Genomic DNA, 18263 nt, shown 5'->3' with positions numbered 1-18263 from the left:
CAAAACCACAGCATTGACCTAGGGACAGACAAATGGTAAAAACATGGCTCATATTCCAGTGTCGGAATGATGGACCAGAGTAACAGTTGGCTTTCACCTTTATCTGGGTCATGTTTATCAAGATTGAAGTTTTTACTGCAATTATTATTTACTATTACATTTTGTAATTTTAACACTGTTAAAATTCATGTAACAACTATTTGTTTACTATGGCCATCTGGTCAATTTTGAGATGTCCCCTCGTTGCCATGGTAACAGGAAATTTAAAACTGAGCATGTCGTTACAAAGGCAATGGTCCAGTCAACATTTGTGCCAAGTTTGATTAGTATTGAAGCATTTTTCATAGTTTCATAGCAGTTTGAACTTGTAACAGGAGGCTTTTCAGTGAAAAAGGCCATTTTTCACAATATGCTCATGGGGGAAAGGGTTAACTAAAAAAATTATAAATGTTACAAAACAACAATTTTTCACCAAAATTAGGTGAAAGACCACATGTTAACATGGAAAAACTAGTTTTTAGGTGATTCCAAAGTTTTTCATCATTTTTTGTTAACCCTTTACCACATATATACGCGAAACAACGCACTTTTGACCCCCCCCCTTTTTTTGGGCCTCAAATAGTGAAAAAATGTCCTATTTGGGCCCAAAACACATGTTTTCGTTTGAGAAATGTTGCTTAAAAAATTGAGCACTTTTTCGGCGCCGACCCCCATCCAAAAGATACATCAGGGGGTTGCCAGAAGGGGGATGTGCCCCCTTCTGTTAGGGGGGTTTGAAGGGGGGCGGAGTCGCCCTCATCGCCAAGAAAATTTTGGACTTGTGAGAGGCTAAAAATGACCCCAGGTCGATCATAATGTAACGTTTAACCAACGCTGAAAAGCCTTTGACTCTATCTCAATCCCTTGAGAAGTTGCAGCACTTTGAAATAAATTTTGATGGAAAAACTCGAGGCAAAATAGTGATTTTTGGCAATTTTGAGATGTCCCCTCGTTGCCATGGTAACAGGAAATTTAAAACTGAGCATGTCGTTACAAAGGCAATGGTCCAGTCAACATTTGTGCCAAGTTTGATTAGTATTGAAGCATTTTTCATAGTTTCATAGCAGTTTGAACTTGTAACAGGAGGCTTTTCAGTGAAAACGGCCATTTTTCACAATATGCTCATGGGGGAAAGGGTTAAAGCAAGGAGAGATTCTTTTCAGTTTACTATCAAAATAGTTCAGATAAAAAACGTTATTTAAGGTTGCTATAAAATTGAAAATATTGAAGGCTTGGTTAATCATTGATTCTATTATTTATGAACTGCAGTGGTTTATTCAATCTACCTTGGTTACTTCAAAGAATGATTTACATAACTATAAGGGTCCACAATTACACACTTTGATATTCTTCTTTATTCAGTTGATACATATTTTATCATTTGACACTCTTATAGCAAGACAAAACAATGCATTAATGAATTATAGGTCATAGTCACTTGGAAAGTTCACAGTCAAATGTTTTCAAATTTGTTTCGGAGCATATTAATTCTAAATATGGAAAATATGATTTCTACAGAAAATCACTTAGGACAATAAGTAATCATTATCTATAATATCCTTGTATTTTTCAAACAAGAAGAATAACTTGTTTCTATTATTTCAAAACATTCAGATTCCCATACTGATCACTGTGAATGAAGATGTAGGAATTCCACTGATGCCGATGATTTTAGCACTAGCATTTGGAGCTTGTCTTGGAGGTATTGGTCACCCTTTTCTATCTTATTTTATTTGCATATAAAATATAAAAATAAGCTTGGAATTATACCCATTCCTTCTTTGCTTGATATTTACCATACCTATACTTTTATCATGAAGTTTTAATTTAAGATAATTCAGAATTAACTTTGAATTATTTTCTTCCTATGATAATGCTTATGATATGCAAATCATGCTATGTAATGCTTTACTTTGTGAGTTTTTGTGAAATTTGATTAAAAGCTTCTAAATAACACTATATGCCTTGATGTAAACATTTATTTAGAGCTTTTGTAATATAAGTTATTTTTCTTATGCATGTTGGTATTCTTTGCCACATTGTCTTGACAGTTGCACAGTCATCCATTATGTATAGATGAATTTTATTACAGGTAATGGATTCCTGGAAGGGGCCTCTTTAAATGTTTTATAGATGAATTTTATTACAGGTAATAGAACCCTGATATGAGCCTCAGCAAATGTTTTACAGATGAAATTTAATCTCAGGTAATGGAACCCTGATAGGGGCCTCTGCAAATGTTTTATAGATGAATTTTATTACAGGTAATGGAACACTGATAGGGGCCTCAGTAAATATTATAAAGATGAATTTTATTACAGGTAATGGAACCCTGATAGGGGCCTCAGCAAATGTTGTGTCAGCAGGTATAGCAGAGCAGCATGGTTATGGATTCTCATTTCTCGACTTCTTCAGGTAATTTCATATGTGCCTTAAGCTTGCTCTAGAAGATTGAATAGTTTTCATTTTGTACATGTATTTAGTATTACTGTATATATATATATGTGTATACAATTTTTTCTGGAGGGGGGTTATGCTTATACATATGTACATATTTTTGGTCATATCTTGGCAGTTTGTCCGCCTAACCAGCCTTCCTTCCTTTATAACTAACCAGTAATTACCAATGCCTCCACATGTGACAAACAAACTTATTCTACATGAATCAATGATTAGAGACAAAATGACTTTAGACCAAAATTGAAGTGGCTTGTGGGCTTCAAACCAACAGGAGTTTGAATTCAGCTTTAAGATCCACATGGCCAAATAGCTCCTTTCAATAATATTGTAATATTGGTTACAATTTTAGTTATTAAGGTCTGTTATTTATATTTATATATGTTGTTGTCTTTAAATATTTTCAGAGTTGGGTTTCCAATGATGTTGGTAACAACATTTGTAGCTATGGGGTACCTGTTGATAAGTCATGCCTGGGGCACATGGGGTAATGATACAGGTGCTACAGTGTAGTTCATTGCTTATCGCATACCTGACTAATGGAAACCATAGAAACAAAGACAGACACAGAATATAGAGAATTCAAGAAAATATATGACAAATTTGAGCTGTGCAAAGAAACTACGATAATTTTGGATAAAATGAAAGAAATGAAGAACCTACTGTATATATATGAAAGAAAAGAAAGCATTGTGGCCAGTGGTGGATTTGAAAAGAGACATTTTATACATGCAGAGGTTCAGATACTGTCAGATTTTGTGTTTTTTATGTTTTTTTACGTTACTTTATATAGACAAAGAACAAATCGCCGGTTCAAAAAATGGCCATGCCACGCGGAAATTTCCTGGAATCATTGTTTCGGTTAGGGCTTTGTTGCTCATTTTGTGCAAAGAAGATACTCCAAAATTGTACAAAAACAAATTTGAAACGGAATCAGACGAATGGTGTTTTAACGGTTAGCTAAAACACATTGAAAATACTAATTGATCCTTTTTAAGAAATGAATCATACAAATTTGAATTGTGACATATCATTTTTGTGCAATATATTTTTACATTTTACACTTATTTCATGAAAACAAAATTGTTATAATTTTATTGCTCATTCATCATACATATATATTATGTAACATAAATTTATAGATTTGTTGATTATAGTGCTGTTAAAGACCACCTTTTATATATGACTATTTATTCAAAAACCTGTTAATTCTTCCAGATAATTTATATGCTGTATAAATTATAATTACCTATACCCGGCTTGACCACTTTTAAATACAGACCATTTACAGAAAAAATTGTAACAAAAGACCACACTTTTTCTATTGTAAACAGAAAAGTGCTATTCAATATAAAATTACCTTGTTCTATAGACCACCATTCATTAAAAGACCACCTTTGAATTAAGACTGTGTTTAAGAAAACCTGACACTAGGGGCCAACAGTCTTTTTTAGCTCACCTGTCACAAAGTGACAGGGTGAGCTTTTGTGATTGCTTTTCGTCCGTCGTCCGTAAACTTTTACTTTAAATGACATCTACTCATAAACCACCACGCCAATTTCATCCAAACTTCACAGGAATGTTCCTTTGGTGGTCACCTTTAAAAATTGTTCAAAGAAGATTTAATTCCATGCAGAACTCTGGTTGCCATGGCAACCGAAAGAAAAAACTTTAAATATCTTCTTTTAAAAAACCCTAAGAGCTAGAGATTAGATATTTGGCATAAAACATCTTCTAGTGAGTGTCTACCAAGTTTGTTCAAATAAAAGACCTGGAGTCAAAATTGGCCCCGCCCCGGGGGTCATTGATTTTCCTTATATGTGTATAGCAAAAACTTAAAATCTTCTTTGAAAAAACCCAAATAGCTAGAGTTTAGATATTAAGCATGAAACATCTTCTAGTAAGTGTCTACAAAGTTTGTTCAAATAAAAGCCCTGGGGTCAAAACTGGCCCCGCCCCAGGGGTGTCATTGTTTTTAACTATATGTGTATAGTAAAAACTTAAAAAAAACTTCTTTTAAAAAGCCCAATGAGCTAGAGCTTAGATGTTTAGCATGAAACATCTTCTTATGGGTGTCTACCAAGTTTGTTCAAATAAAAGCCCTGGGGTCAAAATTGGCCCCGCCCCAGGGCGTCATTGATTTTCCCTATATGCATATAGTAAAAACTTAAAAAATCTTCTTTTAAAGAACTCAAAGAGCTAGAGCTAAGATATTTAGCATCAAACATGTTCTAATAGGTGTCTACCAAGTTTGTTCAAATAAAAGCCCTGGGGTCAAAATTGGCCCCGCCCCGGGGGTCATTGATTTTCCTTATATGTGTATAGCAAAAACTTAAAATCTTCTTTGAAAAAACCCAAATAGCTAGAGTTTAGATATTAAGCATGAAACATCTTCTAGTAAGTGTCTACAAAGTTTGTTCAAATAAAAGCCATGGGGTCAAAACTGGCCCCGCCCCAGGGGTGTCATTGTTTTTAACTATATGTGTATAGTAAAAACTTAAAAAAATCTTCTTTTGAAAAGCCCAATGAGCTAGAGCTTAGATGTTTAGCATGAAACATCTTCTTATGGGTGTGGGGGGGGGGGGTGCTATATACAGGTGAGCGACCTCAGGGCCATCATGGCCCTCTTGTTTTTTTTTAATAAACTGTTATACTCCTATTTTATTATAATTTCTTCAGTTTGAAGACCACCTTAGAATAGCGTTCATGTATGACCACCACAGTATTGTTTTAAATTATCGTTACCTTGTTTCAACGACCACCTTTCAATGAAAACAACATTTTATAAGTTTCTAATACTTTTTTTACACTCTGGTTTGACTAAAGACTGATTAATTTTATTATAATTACTTTCCTTTGAAGACCACCTTAGAATTAAGTGCATGTATGACCACCACAGTATTGTTTAAATTATTATTACCTTGTTTCAATGACCACCTTTTAATGAAAACAACATTTTATAAGTTTCTAGACTGGTTTTTATACTCTGGTTTGACTATAGACTGATTAATCTATGTGTCATCCAAGTGCAATTAATTATTTGAGCCATGTCATGACAAAACCAACACAATGGGTTTGCGACCAGCATGGATCCAGACCAGCCTGCGCATCCGCGCAGTCTGATTAGGGTCCATGCTGTTCGCTATCAGTTCCTCTACTTGTTACAGAGTTGTAAGCGAACAGCATGGATCCTGATCAGACTGCACGGATGCTGCGGGTGCGCAGGCTGGTCTGGATCCATGCTGGTCGCAAACCCATTATGTTGTTTTGTCATGACGTGGCTCAATTGTTATTTATGAGATTTCTTTGTTATGTTTGTTGATTATATAATTATATATTTTTTATTCATTAATTTTTGTAATATTTCAAAATAAAGTGAAAAAAGAATGTAAATGAATAGTTTTAGTTATTTTCTATTCTAAAGAAATTCCCATGCTGATCAAGAAAGAAACTACATTGTATATTATTATCAAAATAACTAGTCAAAAACTAGAACTATCGCTGAATGCGATTCATACCCCCACCAATGTCCTTGACAGAAGACCACTTGGAAAGGTGGTTAAGGGAATAACTGAAGTGGCACAAATACATAAAAAAGAAATTATCTCTGGTGAAAAAAGACTAATTGTACAGGTAATAGTAAAAATATCTATTATCAAATCATGTTTGAAACAGTTACAAATAACCTTTCATTTTCCCAATATACTAAACTTTTTATAAGTCAATTTTTGACCTTCAAGTGTGGCCTTGACCTTCAGCTGGCACAAAGGTATGATGGGTTTTGCACATCGCCCAATTGGAGTGAACATTTTGAGTAAAGTTTTGAAGAAAATCCTTCCATTAGTATAGAATTTATAGAGCGGACACAACATATTGTCTAGTATTGATTGTATGTAAATTTAAACTTAAAAAGGGCATAACTTTGTCAAAATGCAATACAGAGTTATGAAACTTGACCTGCATATCGTAAATGTGACACCTCATATATCTTTTAAGTTTCAAGCAAATACCTATGCTAGTTTCCGAAATATTCAAGAACATGTTTTAATCTAAGAACATTTTCTAAGTCAATTTTTGACCTTCAAGTCTGACCTTGACCTTTAGCCTGCACAAAGGTGACATGGATTCTGCACATAACCTTGTTTAGGTGAACATTTGAGAAAAGTTGAAGAAAATTCTTTCATTAGTATAGGATTTATAGAGCGGACACAACATATTGTCTAATATGTGATTGTATGTAAATTTTGAAGATTAAAAAGGGGCATAACTTTGTTAAAATGCAATACAGAGTTATGAAACTTGACCAGCATATCTTAATTGTGACACTTCATTTATATTTTAAGTTTCAAGCAAATACCTTTCCTAGATTCAGAAATATTCAGATATATGTTAAAATTAAAGAACATTTTCTCAGTCAATTTTTGACCTTCAAGTGTGACCTTGACCTTAAGCCGGCAAAGAGTGACATGGGTTCTGCACATAACCTTGTTGAGGTGAACATTTGAGCCAAGTTTGAAGAAAATCTTTCAATAAGTGTAGGACTTACAGAGCGGACACGACATACTGTGTAATATTTGATTGTTTTATATTTGACCTTCAATTGTGACCTTGACCTTGAGCTGACACATGGACAACATGGGTTCTGCACATCCATTGTTAAAATGAACATTTGAACCAAGTTGAGGAAAAACTTTCAATTAGTGTAGGACTTACAGAGCGGACACGACATATTGTGTAATATTTGATTGTTTGATATTTGACCTTCAATTTGTGACCTTGACCTTAAAATGACACATGGGCAACATGAGTTCTGCACATCCCCTTGTTGAGGTGAACATTTTAGCCAAGTTTGAAGAAAATCTTTCAATTATTGTAGGACCTACAGAGCGGACACAACATACTGTCTTATATATGATTGTGTTTGATATTTGACCTTCAATTGTGACCTTGACCTTGAGCTGACACATGGGCAACATGGGTTCTGCACATCCCCTTGCTGAGGTGAACATTTGAGCCAAGTTTGAAGAAAATCCTTCAAGTGGTATAGGAGTTATAGAGCGGACACGAAAATGGAGACGGACGGACCGACCGACTGACCGACCGACGCGACAAAGCGAATCCATTATAGCCCCCCCCACATTTTGTGGTGGGGGTATAATAATATTTACCTGAAAAAAAAATTTCAAGAAAAACAAAATCATGAATATCTCTTTGTACTATTTCATTTCATTTACCATTTAGATATTTATCATTGCATAAACATAGGTAAGTTCGTAAAAATTGCATTGATACTATCATAAACAATAAAATTGTATAAACAAATGAAAGAGAAGAAAGTAAAAAAACATTTACATTTGTCATTATTAATGTTTTTTTTTTATTATTATTACTTTAAGCACTTTTGTTCATGAACACAAATTTACATGCCAGTAGGCCACTTAACACATGCTCCTAAAATGTGATTATATGAAAATATATTCTGAAGTTCTAAATGATTCTCTTTAACTATCAACCAACTTTTCAAACAGCAGTCATGAACAAATTGCCTTCAACCCTCTGTCTCAAGGTTACATTTGCTGCACTCTAAATAAATTTATTTTTGCTGTCCATTTAGGGTTTAAAGTCACACCAACACTGAACAGGTCATTTGGCTGCTTTCTAGCTTAAATGGGTGGAGAAAGACCTCAGGTCCCATAAAGTGCATAATTTAACAAGTTAACATCTAAGTAGAACCACCAACATTCTGTAAGCTAGCTGGATAGCTCCCACACAAAGAATCCCGAGTCCCAGGTGGAATTCAAACTTAAACAATGAGGGACAAGTGGTTCCAATTCAACGACCTTAACTGATAGGCCAGAGACAATTATATACCTCATAAGTCAATATATTAACACTCCTTTAATGTTTAAACTTATATTAAATCTTCCTGATGAAGGTCTATTGAAACTAAACATCCAGTCCATAGATCTGACCTTTGGTGTTAACACTTTGCTCCTTCTCCAGTTTTTTTGTTTTTTTTAATGGTTTTAATTATTTTTTGTTCACAAACTTCATTTACATACTGCATCAACTTCATAGATACATGTTTTCAAACTTTATAAAAAAGAACATTCCTAAATTTGCGTCAAAAGAATCACCTTTGTTATGATCATAAAATGGAAAATAACAGTTCACATTCCTTCCTCTTTTCAACTTTTACAAGAACTTTCTTGACTTGATCTTTCACCACTCAAAAACAATCTCCAATGCAAGCTTTTACAAATTTCTTACAATTACTATCATCATTTCTCAAGCCCTTTATTTTCATCTCCCATTTCATTTTGATTTTCCGCCTCAAAACTACAATAATTTTTTTATTTCACACTTTAATTAATCATCATCATCATCACCACGTCTTCGTACATTTCTTGCACCACTGGCAAGCTTTCTTTTCTTAAATGCAACAGGACCTCCTTTATTTGAACCTATTGAAGTCACTTTCTTTTCTTTAAATTTTATTTTTTCTTCTACAGGGACAGGTATAGATATTGTGTCTGTGTAAGCATCTGTCTGAGGTAACTGTAGATCTACCTGCTCTTGTTCTGCCCTGTTGACAAAAAAGATCAAATCCAATTGTTTTAATTTCTTGTTCAGAGACTGATTTTAGCACTATTTTAAGTAATGTTTTGCACGAGAGAAATAACACATACTATTTTTCTACACATATGGAGATTTGGTATTTATGTCACATCTACATTATAAAGATCATTTCGAGACTTTCCAGCTTTACTTAGGATTGAAGAATTCAGAAGCCTCTCATTAATTCAAGCATAAAAGGGCACCTGAGTAGGACATTGGTCCGTAAGCTAGCTACATGTATAGTTATATACATGTATTTTACAAGTTCTTTTATTAGCCTACATATAAATGTCATTTCCCTGCATAAATTTAACAACTAACTTCCATAAATGTCACACAGCTTTAGATGTTAGAAATGAGTGATTTTTTTTTTGCTATTTAAGTCTAGAAAATTGATTTCTTTATTTTTTTCCCAAGGGATCATTTATTCAACCTTTCAAATTAACAGTAGAACAAGCATAATGGTAAAATATTAATAAGTTCATATGTTGTAAAGTGCAACTTTCCTGGAAATTTATCAACTTCATATTACAATCCATAGATTAAACATGTATTTTAACTTAACACTACTCCAACGACATTAATTCAAAGATAATAATAATAATCTAAAAGGAAGTTAACATACTCTTTTTGAACACGTGACCATACACCAAACACTCCTCGTGAACTTCTATCCTGATTCCCCTCCACTGTGTCTTCCTCCTCCGACTCGCTCTCCTCTGGTGAAGGTGGGGACGGTGGGTCAGCCTCGCCTGGGAGAGGAATTGACTCAATGCCAGGTGGTAGGGGTATTTCTTCTACTTTTTTTGGTTCTGGCTTAATTAATAAATTAAATAAATATTTAAAACAAGTTTATTACAAATATTTAATTGCCTGAAACAATACTTCTCTAATGAATGTAGGAATGGTGGATAAGCCGCCATAGGAATTGGTACTGTCTGAACAGCTGGTGTTAAAATTCTGTCCGCCGTTTTTTTTTTTTTGTAGTAGTAGATCAATTGATAAAACATATAAGTAAGTGTAATATGCTCGAATAAAAGCGTTGCAAGATTTAATCAACAAGTTTTTTATTCTTCTGTTCATATCTTGTTTGTATTAAGTATATCTAAGATGAACAATACCTAAAGTTATACATATAATACTTTTTTTATTGTCTTTTCTCAGAATCAGACTAAAGACTAGCATATTTAAGTCTTCCTTGTGTGCTGTGCCACATTACGCAACAATGCTCTTTTAAAAAAAAAATCTAATTACAAATAACAGAGAAAAAATAATTTGAGCCGTGTCATGACAAAACCAACATAATGGGTTTGCGATCAGCATGGATCTAGACCAGCCTGCACATCTGCACAGTCTGATCAGGATCCATGCTGTTCGCTATCAGTTTTTCTACTTGTAATAGGGTTGGTAAGCGAACAGCATGGATCCTGATCAGACTGCGCGGATGCGCAGGCTGGTCTGGATCCATGCTGGTCGCAAACGCATTATGTTGGTTTTGTCATGACGCGGCTCATTTATCCTCCTAACAAGAGTAGACAGACAGACGGATGGACAAGGCAGTTACTATATGCTTTTCCTTCTGAAAGCATAATAAGAGTGCTTCAGGCTTGAAATGATAAAAAATACAAACACTCATCAAACCACAAACTCTGAATTTCTAATAGCAGTATCTTTAAGGTATAAAAAAAGTTTGACCTCCTTTATCAAGATGGTGAAATATAAATCAGTAGTTCAGTACATACCGGTTCCTGTTGTTTATCTACAACAGGCTCCTCATTGGTGGGGGCAGGTTCCAGACCCTGGTCTGCTAGCGATACATACTTCTCTGGAGCTACCCATATTGACTCTGTAAAGGTTACAGTCAAATTGACAGAAAAATTAATAGAAAACTTTATATTTGATGCTTGTCAAAAGTCATGATACATTGTAAATCATAAGATTAAATATAGGTATGATATTACAGGTAAGAAAATAACATCTAGGAGTAGCAAATGCACAACTTTGCAAATTAACTTTAATGTTGTTGTTTTTTTTTTGAAAGGGATATAAATCAAACAAGCACTGTTTAGACCATATGGTAACTTTTCAGCTTTACTGATGGAGAAAGACCTCAAGTGTTCCTTCTTGCATTATTTCAGGGAACAAGTGGGCAACTGAATAAAACCACTAAGCTGGAAATAGTCAATCAGACAAGAAATGTGTCCAAAGTTTTCAAAGTTATTTGCAAATGTTACAAATGATGAAAATTATGTCAAGCTTACCCCCAGTCACGGTATTCCAGTAATAAGGGTATCCCATTTCGGACATTGCCTCATACCACTCTTCTTGTTTCTCTGTTCCTTCAGATGTTCCCTCTTTCTCTTCATCCACACTCTTTGAAGGAACATAACCTTCTGGTAACTGAGGACCTTCAAACACTGAAAATATATAGGTCAAAGTTCATTTGCTGTGTATATATGCATGGGTGTATTGCGCTTTAGAGTCTTTAGTTATGTAGTACTTTTGTGTTTCAGCTTTCATAGAGAAAACGCATAATGGCCCCTTTATAACATATATAACATTGCTGCTGAACTTTTGATATGGCAGGACGTAGATATAAGATCACGCATTTTATATCTTTTAAAAGCCATGATTTCAACAGGAATACTATCTTTAAAAGCAGCTTATTATAAGGATATATTTTATGTTACTTGCATATAGTGATTCTATATAAATTTTGTTTTTCTTGATTTTTATTTTCACACAGAACACAGGCAATACCCTCAATTGTTGAGAAAAACCATTCAACTGTCTAAGGGTCATAAATATGGTCCGACAAAAAATTATTCACAAAGTTAACTATAAGTAGTTCCAAACATAACAAAAGATGTCAGTAGTACAGTATGCTTGATTACTCTCAGTATTTGATAGTAAACCAAGTGCCTGGATAATGTAGAATTTTCAAAGGTTAAAGAGGGTAATAATTCTGTCAACAACCATGTTAGAGTAATGGGCCTTCAACAGTAACCTTCAATTATGCTCTCAAATATGTGTGTAAAGTTTCAACCTATCAGTAGTGTTGCCAACTTGCAGGCAAAATCTTAACCACAGTGTGATGCTGATGCCGACACTAATGCTGATGTGAGTATGAAAGCTCTCCTATTTCTTTGAATAGTTAAGCTAAAAGCCTGTTCCACTAAAAGAAGTAATAAGTCCAGTCTACCCATCTTTGCAGTCCGCTGTACAAACTTACAGTACAAGGGTTATGCAGTGGTTAAACTTATAAACTTACCCTCTGGTTGTTTTACTTTATACTGGGCTGCAAGCTCTGGATTTTCTTCTAAATCTCTCTTAAAGGCCTCCAATGCCGCCTGTAAGAAAACAGAAATATATTAATAATTTCATTATCTGTATCACCTATTAAGAAGTATTAGTACTGTTTTACCACTACTCAAACGCTTGCAAGAAATATCACCAATAACAAAACCTGACTGAAAAGTAAGGCTGTAAGTGATAGTAGTTTTACAACAATATTGAATAATAACTAGCAGAATTTAAGCAGAATGGGAGATTTGGTGTTGGCCTAGTAAGTTGTCTGCAGTTCAATCTAGGGATCACAGCCGTTTTTTCTCATAAGACACTGATACAGATTCTCCAGAAAGCAAAAACATAATCATGATGGTTTCAAGCTTAATATAAGCAAAGAAAATGTCACCAAGAATGAGCACATGAATTTCCTATGCTCTAACATACAACATGAAATTTCCTTACAAAACAAAACTACTTTAAAACATTGTCTTTCTTTCAGACAAAAAACGTGATTTTGCCCAGGTTTCAAAGTTGCCAATCCCGGTTTTACTGACCTATACAAACATATTTATCTTCCAATTGACCTATCAAAACTGGTTCAAAACAATATTATAGATTTTCATGGAAACAAGTGTCTCACCTTTTCCATTCGTTGCATGTAGTCATTTTCTTTCTGTCTCTTCTTTTCATCAGCTACACCTTTCTTCTTTAACTGTGAATGAAAAAATTCCAAATGCAATCATTTGAAACTTTGAGACTGATTAATCAATATATTTTTACTAGCCTGACAAAGCTCTATACTGTTGATAACTTAACTTTTTTTTCAATTTGATACAGATTCTTCAATTGCACAATGGACAGTTTCTAAATTCAGAGCAGGGCAAGTTTGTTTTACAATACATTTACATAAATTTAGCCAAGTAATCATATAGGATGGAAAAGATACATGTACTTGACAAAAAAAGAAAAGAAATTGAAAAAAATGTTTAGGTAAATGTGAAACTTACATCTTCAATTTTCTGTTTGACAGCTTCTTTGTGCCTTTTTCCTTTCTCATGAAAGTCAATACTCTGAAAACAAGTACGAATGAAATGATAATTATAGTTCAAACACATTTTCAAAACTTTTCTAACTGATAAAGTGGCAAATGAGTTGGGTTAAAAAAAAACTACATGCAGACAAGGTTACAGTATCATTATGAATTTTGATATGTTTAAAAAAAAAAGTAACAAAATTTCAGCACATCAGAGAAGCATATACATGTTTATAATACTTACCGGTTTATTGTCTGTTATCCAACATTTACAGAAGTCACAAAACTTCCTGGGTTGAGATTTCCAATATTCAGACCTGAAAAAATATACATTTATTTCACTATGCATACAAATGAAACTGTTTTTAAAAAGAACTTATTTCAACAGTAATTAAGCAGTTGATGAAATGGAATTTGGTATATTTATCAACAAGCCCACTGACCAATCTTTTTTTACTTGTCTGCAGCTAAATTCACTTAAAGAAGGAATTTCTAATAAAGATATAGAAAAAAAATTGTCTTTTTTCTTAAAATTTCTGCTCTCTATAAAATTAATTGATGTAAATGTACACCGAGAACAATCTTGAGCATCTTCATTTTATAAACCATAATTGGATTATCACACCTTTTTATATACATGTACTTTATATATACATGTACAGGTATATCCTGTTTAGGTTGTATAGTTGTTTCCATTTGGATTACCACACCTTTTATATAATTCAACCATTAAAATGACTGATGATTATATCAACACCTTTTAAATTGAATGATATCAAATATTAATCACATAGGCCATGGCGCAGGAGTGAAATAAACCCATTTAATAAAAACGATATTACACTTTAATTTTAAACATCATTTGCCTTATATACAAATATAGTTTTACAGCATGTTAATGTTAGCATTACACTACAAATATGCATCATTGAAAAATGGCTCTTTTAGCTGTAAACCATCATTATTTAAGAAAGGCAATAAAAAGAGATTATATTAATTTAGATTCAATACTAATGTCACAGGGTGAGAAAAATGTGCAGCCTGACCGGGACTCGAACCCGGGACCCTCGAAATACCGTTCTGCTGCTCTACCGACTGAGCTATCCGGCCGCTTACACATTTTCTCCCCTATTAAGTGAACAGTTCTGAACCGTGATATACTCCCCTGCTATATTGAAATTCGTCCTCGCATTTCACAGAGTTACAGAGCAATGTCTATTCAGTCACGGTCCCCTATTAGGCGCCAAATGTCACAGGGGTGAGAAAAATGTGCAGCCTGACCGGGACTCAAACCCAGGACCTTCGGAACACCATTCGCCGGCTCTACCGACTGATCTATCGGCCACTTACACATTTTCTCCCCTATATAGTGAACAGTTCTGAACCGTGACATACTTCACCACAATATTGAAATTTGTCCTCGAATTTCACAAAGCTACAGAGCAATGCTTATTGAACTCTGAGCTATAAGCAGCCAGAGTCCCCCGTTGGGCGCCAAATGTCACAGGGTGAGAAAAATGTGCAGCCTGACCGGGACTCGAACCCGGGACCCTCGGAATACCGTTCCGCGGCTCTACCGACTGAGCTATCCGGCCGCTTACACATTTTCTCCCCTTTAAGTGAACAGTCCTGAACCGTGACACTAATTATCTTGAATTTGTTAAATAAAACAATAATTGCTCGCAAGCCTCTAATTTTATTCAACTTGTGACAGTTCAATAAAATTAGTACTAAATCTACACCAATTCAATAGTCTCTATTTAATAAAAATGGTGTAAAGTACCAGTAGATCTTTAAACAGATAAAGCAATCTTGGCCATAATTTAGTAGTATTGTTCATAATTGTTTATTACATTTTTCTTTCTTTTTTATCACAGATTTTTTTAAACGGCGAAAAAATGTTCGTCATGAAATGGGGCTGATATAATGTCTATCATATGTCTGACAGCTCAGAAAATAACAAAACCAAGATTATATCCGAAATTTTTTTATCCGAAAAATGGTACAAACATGAAAAAAAAGATAAAATGACTTAATGTTCGCTTCCAGTACTCACATAGTTGAACTATTCGACAACCATTTAAAGAAAAAAGAGTATGTGTGTGCTGAATTTCGTCTCAGGTTTCATCAATTTAATCTATTTAAAAAAAATATTTTGTTTTCACTGTTTAAAAGATATAGACTAAATCTTTGATGATATTCGTTGTCGACGTTGTCGTCTTATTCAACTTGCACGTTCTGTTGACTGAGTAAATGGAGAGGCAAATAAATCTAGATGCACACAAAATTTAAAGTTACAAAAGATAATAAAACAGTGTAATTAAGTTGATTATTTGGGAGTTTTTATTCTTTTACATTGCATTTAGATTAAAAAGACTGATACTTAAGTTTATTTTTCATTTGAAGGATTTAGAAAATTCATTTTAAGAAACACAAGGTCCATGGTTCCATCTCCTTTTCCGACTAACGCAACCTATTAACTTTGGCGTCCTTATACTTATATTTTGATCTTTCAGTCCATTTACGTTTTACTGGTTTATATTTCGCCTAGCCGAAGGAGTTTTTTTAAACATTCTGCCACCAAAGTCTACGATAGGTTGTCAATGTTTGCTGACATCGATCGATGAACCCTTCATCATGTTTTTGTTTATTATCCTTTTTTTATATTCTTTGTAGTTTTAATCGCATGCATGTAACATGCCAGAATTAAAAAGAAATAAACTTGTAAACTTGGTTACGATATTTTTTTTGTCTGTCTATTTTCTTCATGCACATGTACGTTTGTCCTATGATAGATATCGGTGTGGTAGATCTGTCACCAAGTTTAAAGTTCTTAATGTCTTTTATTGCTCAATAGTCATGTATACTGCATTTTTGAACTACCCTATATAAACAATTTAAGAGAGTGTGTCGGGATAATTTGCATTTGCTATTAAATTGTGGATTTTAGTGTATGGTTTGCACTTTCTGACTTAATGCAAGTCAAGTAGTAATTAAATGTAAGTATCCTTTCGTTTCATAATCCTTTTAACAATTGAACTGTAGGCAAACTGTAATTATTGAGCAAATAAAATCTCAGCTCTTTCAAGTCCTTTTCCGTTTGTTTTTGTATTGAGTGCAACCGGGTTCCATATTACTGCCTACAATTAACCAGCTAGTTCTTTGTCTGTAACATTAACGACAATATTAATCAAAAGAGATGATCGTATTGTACATCTGTCAACAATGCATGGATGTGACCTTTATAGATACTTAATTAGTCAATATCCATTTTTTTTCAATGATCCCGGTTGGAATTCGATGGTTGTTTCTCGCCAATTGTAGATAGTTCAGTCTAAAATGGAAAAGTCCTTTCTTCCAAATATATGAACCGTTATCCTTGTCAGTTTCAATATCATCATTGAGACAGCACTAACTAAACTTTGTCATCTTGCTCACAAGTCCCACCATGTACTCACTGAGGAGTGTCTACCAGAGGAACGAACAAATTTGGCAACCATAGTTAATATCTGGAAAAAAGTGATCCATCGAAAGCACTAAAAACAACAAAATTACATGAAAATTGCAGACTTGGTTTGATTGAGTCTGTACATGAGGGATAATGAAAATGTGCAACATCCCTCACGTCCTCTAGCACTGGCTTGAGCTGAACTCAATTATCCCAAAGGACCAGAAAAATATATCAACACAGAAGTGTAGTACGGGGCAACTTTTTACGGCTGCTACACAGCACTTGACACCATCTTGTGATGTATAAATATCTGGAAAAAAATGATTCCTCGGAAGCACCAAAAACAGCGAAATTACATGAAAATTGCAGACTTGGTTTGATTGAGTCTGTACATGAGGGATAATGAAAATGTGCAACATCCCTCACGCCCCTTAGCACCGACTTGATCGGTACTCAATTATCAACACTTAATAGTGCTGGACTCAATTATCCCGAAGGACCAGAAAATATATTAATTTACACTGAAGTGAAGTACGTGGCAACTTTTTACGGCTGGCACACAACACGACACCATGTTGTGATTTATAAATATCTGACAAGCACTAAAAACAGCAACAATTTTCCAAATCCATTTTTGTGCATGGGTTTTTGTGTATGCATGCGTGCGTCCTCTTGGCGAAAATTGTTTGGGTGCACAAAGTTGGGACAACAGGTCGTGTTGAGGTTCACGGAGTTGTAATGGCGGCGTCAATTCAATTGGCCGGTAAAGAAACTGAAATGTCGCATTCTGCAATTTTGAAAGCGCACTATTTGCCACACAATAGTCTATTGACCTTTACGAGGACAGTCTGGACAGTCTTCAATGAGATCAGGACTGAAGAAAGACAATCTATTGTAGATCTAAAGTATTTTCGGATATTAATCGTAACGTATTGAAAAATATACATATATATGCCAAACTTTATATATCCAGAATTACACAACAAACTCTTTCATTATAGACATTTAGATATAGTATAGATCCTTTTACATTACGTGTGATGTAACATGCGGGAATTTAATTATCACACATTTAAATATATCCCAGAAAATCGAGAAAAAAGAAAATGCAAAAAGTGAAAATCATTTCGAATTTAGCATAATATAATTCAGACAAAAATTAAATATTATACATGTATATGAATTTCAATATTCGCATAACTACATGTATGTTAACTTATATCAACATCACGTGTGCTGCTCACGAGTTGTTTCATTGTTTTAGCTTTTGTTTGTTAATTGTTGTAGCTTTTGTTTTCTTGAAAAGAGGATAGATTCCGCTTTAATTGTTATAGTGTTTTTGATATGGGCGTGTAGTAAATAATATTGACCTTATGA

General features: G+C 34.1%; 2 protein-coding genes across 4 annotated transcripts in view; one reads left to right on the top strand and one right to left on the bottom strand.

Moving 5' to 3' along the window:
• The window catches only part of LOC132756812 (P protein-like), a 34096-nt gene extending 30248 nt beyond the window's left edge, over window positions 1–3848 (top strand). For 2 of the 3 annotated variants that reach the window (XM_060747956.1, XM_060747954.1), the window contains exons 19-21: window positions 1654–1741; window positions 2361–2454; window positions 2904–3847. In XM_060747956.1, the coding sequence (XP_060603939.1) occupies window positions 1654–1741; window positions 2361–2454; window positions 2904–3009 (288 nt within the window). In that variant the 3' untranslated portion in view covers window positions 3010–3847. Of the gene's footprint in view, window positions 1–1653; window positions 1742–2360; window positions 2455–2903 lie in introns of all 3 variants that reach the window. The other variant, XM_060747955.1, reaches the window with a different exon arrangement.
• A 3852-nt stretch (window positions 3849–7700) lies between these two features.
• Window positions 7701–15645, bottom strand: LOC132756811 (WW domain-binding protein 4-like). Its single transcript, XM_060747953.1, has 9 exons — window positions 15492–15645; window positions 13680–13752; window positions 13410–13472; window positions 13043–13114; window positions 12386–12464; window positions 11376–11531; window positions 10857–10960; window positions 9740–9930; window positions 7701–9082 (listed from the first exon to the last, which is right to left on the bottom strand). Coding segments are annotated over exons 1-9 (957 nt in total). The 5' UTR covers window positions 15494–15645; the 3' UTR covers window positions 7701–8865.
• Window positions 15646–18263: the final 2618 nt, after the last annotated feature.

The sequence above is a fragment of the Ruditapes philippinarum genome, unplaced genomic scaffold (genome assembly GCF_026571515.1).
Source record: "Ruditapes philippinarum isolate M1 unplaced genomic scaffold, ASM2657151v2 ctg1408_1_1_1_1, whole genome shotgun sequence".
NCBI lineage: Eukaryota > Metazoa > Mollusca > Bivalvia > Venerida > Veneridae > Ruditapes > Ruditapes philippinarum.
The sequence above is the reverse complement of the archived record's forward strand: the minus strand, read 5'-3'. Positions and strand labels throughout refer to the sequence as shown.